Source organism: Macaca nemestrina, chromosome 12, assembly GCF_043159975.1.
Source record: "Macaca nemestrina isolate mMacNem1 chromosome 12, mMacNem.hap1, whole genome shotgun sequence".
Taxonomy (NCBI): domain Eukaryota; kingdom Metazoa; phylum Chordata; class Mammalia; order Primates; family Cercopithecidae; genus Macaca; species Macaca nemestrina.
The window spans coordinates 15,257,264-15,264,586 of record NC_092136.1 but is presented as its reverse complement, the minus strand read 5'-3'; the positions used below and the strand labels follow the sequence as shown (position 1 = coordinate 15,264,586).

At 37.9% G+C, this 7,323-nt stretch overlaps 1 protein-coding gene across 1 annotated transcript; it reads right to left on the bottom strand.

The window, feature by feature from the left end:
• Nucleotides 1-5,707: 5,707 nt before the first annotated feature.
• LOC105496083 (olfactory receptor family 1 subfamily S member 1) lies at nt 5,708-6,646 on the bottom strand. The gene has a single exon (XM_011766148.2). The coding sequence runs from the start codon at nt 6,644-6,646 to the stop codon at nt 5,708-5,710; it is 939 nt and encodes a 312-aa protein (XP_011764450.2).
• Nucleotides 6,647-7,323: the final 677 nt, after the last annotated feature.

Below are 7,323 nucleotides of genomic sequence, written 5' to 3'. Positions count from 1 at the left end.
CATTTGGTGTCATAGCTAAGAAAGTGTTGCCAAGACCAAAATCATGAACATTTTTCTCTGCATTTTCTCCTAAGAGTTTGATAGTTTCAGGATTTACATTTATGTAAGTTTTTAATTCATGTTGGATTAATTTTTGTGTATGCTGTGTGATTAGCATCCAACTTCATTCTTTTGCATGTGGAAATCTGGTTTTCTCAATAACATTTGTTGAAGGGACTATACTTTCTCCACTGTGTATTCTTGGTGCCCTTGTCAAATATTGGTTGATCATATTTGGGTTTATTTCTGGTTTCTCTATCCAGTCTCATTTGTTTATATGTCTGTCTTTATGCTAGTATATTTGTATCTTGCAGCCTCACTAAACTCACTTATTAGTTTTAGTAGCTTCTTTTGTTTATTCATTTTGATTTTCTACATACACAATTGTGTTGTCTACGAATAAAAGCAGTTTTATCTCCTTCTTTCTAATTTGAGTAGTTTTATTTCTTTTTCTTGCCTTATTGCACTGGCTAGAATTTCCAATACACTGTTAAATGGAAATGAGGAGAACTTAAATTTCTGTCCCATTGTTTATATTAGGGAATAATCTCATTTTCCCACTATTCCTTATGTAGATTTTTCACAGATGATCTTTATCGCATAAGGGAGTTCCCTTTGATTCCTGTTTTTTCTTTTCATAGTATTTTTCTTTTTAAAATCAGGAATGGACTTAGGATTTTCTGTGACTACTAAGCTGATAATGTAGTTTTGTTTTTGTTTATTAATGTGATGGATAGCATTTTTTGATTTTTGAATGTTAAACTATTCTTGTAATTTGGGGATAAACTACACTTGGTTACAGTATATTATTCTTTTTATTATCACAGTAAGTAGAAGATGTTCTTGATCATTCTAGGGTGGTTAAAAGTGTCACAGATGGTATTACCTAAAACTGTATGCCAATTTTAAAAGAGGTTTGTAGTTCTGAGTCATTTACAATCCTCTGTTAAAAGGAGAATATATATAGAGGGACATATGCAAGTGGAAGGAAGACAGAGGCAAAGAAGAAATTTGAAATTTTTTCATCTTCTGAAAAATCTGTTCTGAGGGAGGTAGTTTCATTTTGATTTCAATGCTGAGGATTCAGGACTGCTTGAGAGATAGCTAGGGATGATAGCTGTCTGAGTTGAAGAGAGCAGATCAGAAAGTATGGTTTCAGGAGTCATGGTTTGGGTCCTGTGGTATTTGAAATAGTTGTTCCTTTTTTCCTGGACAAATTTTCACATTCTTCCTTTGTCTTCCTGACTACTAGTTTATTCTGTTTCTTAAATATTAGAGTTTACCAGGGCTTTGTCATTGACCTTGCTCTCTCTCTCTTAGTTACTCCTTAGGTAATTTCACCAAGCCCTATGACTTTAAATACTTACTTTATTTACATAAAATAAAATTCTTTACTATGGCCTATAAGACTCAGCCTGGATGGGTTTCTAATTACCTCCATGACTGTATGTGCTTCCACCCTCCCTACTCACTCTGCCCTAGCCATGGAGAATGCTGTCCATAGAGAATGCCAAACCTGTTGCCACATAAGGATTTTAAACCTGCTCTTCCCTTGTATTGGAATGTGTCCCCAGATCTCATGGTTCACTCTCTTATTCTATTCAGTTCTCTGCTCAAATATCTAAGAAAGTCCTTCCCCAAGGTCTAAACTTCCTTTGCTATCATAAGCCACTCTCTGTTTCATTGTCTCCATACCTGCTTTACCTCTCATTGAATTCTTCTTGCCACCTCATATTATATCAATGATGTCTTTATTTATATGTTCATTGTCTGTCTTATGCACTATGAAGTAAGAGCCAAGGAAGCAACAGCATTGCTTCATTTCATTTTGACTCCCAATAGGTACTAAAAAAATTCTAGTGATCAGTAAGTAAATATTTGCTGATCCTTTATAGATGACGTTTTATAAGTTATTACTAGCCAATGTGTAGATTTTTTTTTGTGTGTTTCTAGGCTGTCCTCTTGCATTTGTGTTAGCTACAGTGAGATGACATGGGTTTCTGTTGATTTATTCACAAAATCACAAATTGGCTTTTCTCAGGTACAGTTAACAAAAAAGAACAAGAATAGTGTAAAATTCAGTTGGCTGTACTTTGCCCAAAAGATTTATGTTTTCTTAATCTGATGACATTAATTATTGACCAAACATTGTCTTCACTTATCAAGTCTTAAAAATCATGTAAAATCATTTTTAAGTTAATTTTTCTTTTTAGGTCAAGAGTGCACTGAGGTCATACACTGTGAATTATTCATTCTTTTAGTCCCAGATTCAGAGCCTGAAAAACAGAAAGTTCTCAATAAATGTTTCTTGAAAATGGCAAATTGGAGAATGATTCAGGGAGATAAAAGTATCTAGGTACAGATTTACGCATTTCCTCTGTAAAGACTTGTCCGGATTTTTATAAAAGTTTGTGACTTTCTATTTTCCTACTCAATTCTGTTCTGTGTCCCAAATCTAATCCTAATTCATTTTCTCAGGCGGACTCTCAATGTACATGCAAGTCTAAATCTGGCCAAATTAATGTTTCTGTTACTCACTGCAGATGAAGTTCTACTTTCCAGCCTCCTGTGGGACCTACACATCAGAGATAAGAGGTTCAGCACAGGCCAACAGGGATGGGACCAGTTTAGACCCAATCACCTGCGTTTAACCCTAGTGGTCCTTATTCTATCAAATATGGACTAGATCTAACCAGAATAAAGGTTGGGGGGTGGGGAATCCCAAGTTCACCCAACTAATATTTATATAACTCAGAAAATTCTGGTACCATGTTAAGCAGGGTGGTTGAATAGGAAAGACAGTTCATATTCATTAAAATTTAAAAAAGCTTTTCCCTCTTCCTATAATGGCAGTCATTGTAAAATGTTAAAGCAATACAGAATGTAATATGAATCATTTTATCCCATGACCCAAGCAAAACTGCTGTTATGGTTATATATTACTGTGTACAAACCATTCCAAATGGTAGAAACTTAAAACAATAACAGTCATTTTATGGTTGTCTTTTGGGTTCTAGGGGTTGACTGGGCTTGGTTAGGTAGTTTTCACTTGGGCTCTCATGTGCCTTGTGGTTGGGGCTGAGGCTGGAATCACCTGAAAACTCACTCACTCACATGTTGGTGACTAGGTGGGGAGACTGAAACGCTGTTGGACCAGTGCAGCTGGGACTCCTTGGACAACTGTCTTGAATTCTGTGTAGTCTTTCTATATGGTCTCTCCAGCATGGTGGCTTCAGGGTAGTGGGACTTCTTCCAGAGCAACTCAGAGCCCCAGAGGTCCATGTCCCAAGACAGTGAGCCAGGTGGAAGTGTGTCTTAGTCTGTCTGGGATGCAATGATAAATTACCATGAACTTGGTGGCTTAAAAAACATTTCTTTTTCATAGTTCTGGAGGCTGAAAGTCTGAAATGAGTGTGCTAGCTGAGATGGTCAGGTTCTGATGAGGCCTCTCTTTTGGTTTCAGACTGCTGATTTCTTGTTGTATTTTCCATGTGGCAGAAATAGAGTTCTCTGGGATCCCCTGTATAAAGGCACTAATAATGTATGAGGACTTCATCCTCATGATGTACTCAGCTTTCAAAGGCTCCACCTCCTACTACCATCACTTTGGGGGTTATGATTTTAACATAGGAATTTTGGGGGGACACAAACATTTAGTCCATAACAAAGCTGAATTGGCTCTTCTAAGACAGCCTCAGAAATCATGCAACAGTACTAATGGGGTGCTCTATTGGTCAAAAAAGTATTCAAAGCCAAGCTCAACGGTGAAGGTCATGGGCTCCACCTCTTGATGGAGAAGTGCTAGAGTACTTCAAGAGCACATGGGATGGAAATATTGTGGCCATTTTTGGGAAATGGAATCTGCCATGACCACTTATATTTTGTTGGCTCTCCTCTGAGGCATCTCTTTATACAAATTCTGTTTGACAAAAAATGGATTTTTATGATACATGCTGTTATAAAACTTTCTTTTTTCATATTAGACCAATTGCAAGATCACAGAAAAAAGAAACTGAGATTAGTAACATGCAGTGAATTAGCTGTAGAGTTGGTCCAGATTCCATGTCTCTTGATTACAAATCTAGGACCCTTTCTACTTCTCCACATGGAATAATGAAGGCAGAGTTCTGTGATGTTCCATGTTGGAACTATGGATGAAACAGGATGGATACTGAGGTACTTGAGGAAGGCTAGAACTGTTGAGAGGCTTATTTGGTAGCCCATACAAAAGCAGGTGGGTTTTACATTTATAATGAAAACTAAAAGGAAGCATCAAGCATGGAGATAACATGGAGAAAGGCAGGTGGCTGATTATACGTTTCCTCTTAAATAGGTTGGATGATTCCAAGTTTAGAGAAGAATGGAAGTCAGCTTCAGCTGGGAAAAAATAAACTTAATTTGGCAGGGCAGGTAGGTTGGAGTTGGAAGCCAGGAGGCTGGGCGGTTAAAAAAAAGTATCACATTGTTTTAAGTGTCTACTATATACTACATAGCTGTTGGGGACAGAGTCAGAACTATAACTGATACCTTTATACATAAACTCGGCGGTTTTCCATTGAAATAATTGAAGTCATCTGGAGTCATGTTTCCTAAAACATATTTGTACAATGCTAGTTCCATGAACAACTCTGTGATGAATCAGGTTCTGTATGATGGAAAAAATTGAATTTCAATTATCTCAAGTTTAGTCTTGAGAAATGCTGTGTACCATCTTACCCTCTTGGAGATTTACATGACACTAAAGGTTCTGGGAAGTTGTCCAGTTAATACATTTTGCTTCATATAACTCAGAGTTGCCAAAAATTATTTGACCATGGGAATCTTTGTTGTTGCAACCATTAAACATCTCACTGAATAGTACCTTAACAAAGCAAAGGTCAAAGTTTTAGGTCAGCTCTGAGAAAAGCTGACCTAAAGAAATGTAGATTAAAGAAAGAAGTAGTAATTGTCTTCAAAGCTAAAAAAGCTAGACTGTAGGCACTATATGCACCTGTGATATAATATAGGTTTTAAATAATTTGTATCAAAGTTTGTAATAATATAGATTGTAATTAAGGTGTGTGTTTTAAAATTAATCTCTATTTTTTATACGTAAATTTTGTATTTATTCATACAAGTATTTTTATTGATAAATTGTCCCCCATATTCTTGGGGAACATTTGATAGTTTGATATATTCATATAATGTGTAATAATCAAATTAGGGGATTAGGATATCCATCACCTGAAACATTTATCTTTTCTTTATGCTGGGAACATTGGAATTATTCTCTTTTAGCTATTTTGAAATATATAACAAATTGTTGTTTACCATAGTCCCCCATAATGATTTATCAAACATTAGGTCCTATTTAGTCTATCTAACTGCATTGTTGTACCCATTAATCAACCTCTATTCAACTCCACTCCACTTCTCTTCTCCTGTGCCCTGGTTACCACCAATCTACTCTCTAAGGATGCATGTTGTTCTTGTGACTTACCATGGTGGTTACCGGTTTTGCTTCCAAGACAAGAGCTAAGTGGAAAAGCTCCAACTCCCTCAGCAGTTGGAATAGGAGACAGATATCTGCAAGTTCATCAAAAGTTGAACCATCATAACTGTGCCATACACTCTGGGTTGAATCATTTATCTGATTGTGTGGACTAGAAGAATGTAGATGTCCAGGGCATCAAAGGGAAGAAAGTTTTCTATTGATGAGCTTTCTCAGGGCACCTTTCATATCCTTATTCCTCAAGCTGTAGATGAAGGGGTTCATCATGGGTGTCACCACAGTGAATAGGACAGCACCAATCTTATCAGTGTCCTCAGGGTGAGTGGAGGAGGGGAAAAAGTACACACCTACAATGGTTCCGTAGAACAGTAATACAACAGTCAGGTGAGAGCCACAAGTGGAGAAGGCTTTCCACTTTCCCTGTGTGGATGATATTCTCAGGACAGCTCTGATGATGCAGACATAGGAGAAGAAGATGAGTGCAAAGGGGAAGATGATAACTGATAAACCCACAATAAACAACACAAGCTCATTGATCATTGTGCCTGAACAGGACAGTTTGAGAAGAGGGGCCAAGTCACAGAAGAAGTGTGGGAGGGTGTTGTCGTCACAGAAGAGCAATTGAATGAGCAGAAGGGTGTGCGTCAGAGCTATAATATTACTCAGGAGCCACGAGATGACAGTGAGCAAAATGCAGAACCTGGGTCGCATGAGAGTTATGTAATTCAGAGGGTGGCAGATCGCCACAAAGCGGTCGTAGGCCATGGTCCCCAAGAGCAAATTGTCAGTGACGACAAACACAATAGAAAAGTACATCCGTGCGATGCAGCTCTCATAAGAGATGGATTGGCTGTTGGTGTGAATATTCACCAGCATTTTGGGGACTGAGTTGGAAATGGAGGAAATATCAGCAAAGGATAGATTGGCAAGGAAGAGATACATGGGGGTGTGAAGGTACGTATCCAAGCTGATGGCCAGAATGATGAGCCCATTCCCAACCACAGTGACCAGGTACATACCCAGGAAAAGCACAAAGAGGAGGTTTTGATGTTCAGCCTGGTTGGAGAGTCCTAGGAGAATGAATTCAGTGATGGTGGTTTGGTTTCCTTGATGCATGTTTCTGCTGATCTGAAGAAAGGAACACAAAGTCTTCATACTCCTACAAGAAAACTTAGCATGGTGTCATTTGACTGCAGTCTTTGCAGTGAAGCACTTCCTTTTGGCTGATGGGCAATAAAGTTTCTTCTGCTTATTAAGTGGAAGTGCTACTTAATGAGGAAGTATTTCAGCAGTGTAGAGATTTGGAAAATGTCATGGAAAAAGACAGGACATGGCAGATACTTCTCAATGAACATGTTTTAAACTCTAACAGGATTCTGAATGTGACTTTTCCAGTTGGTTTTAAATGTAGTTTCAATCTCCCAAATGAGGATCGTAGGTGAGGCATACCCTATATTCTAAAGATGTTATATACACGTGCAGCAATTACTTAAAAGTGACCAAACTGTTCCCCTCGTTCAACTTTATCCTTTAAATTTAAGAGAAAAACAATTTCAAGTCTTGTGGAAGTGAAGAGACTGGGAAAGTAAACACAACTGAGGGTTAGGAATGGCTATGGGAGTGTACACCATTGTGTGGGTGCTTCATCCCACTAATCCAGAACAAGTGCTTTTGAGGAATGAGTACAAGAAGGAGCAACGAGGGTTTTACTTCATCTGTGGCTACATATTAGCGTCAAGAAAATTTAGGGGGCACACATACACTTAAAGATTTCTGTTTGCCTCTCACTTCTA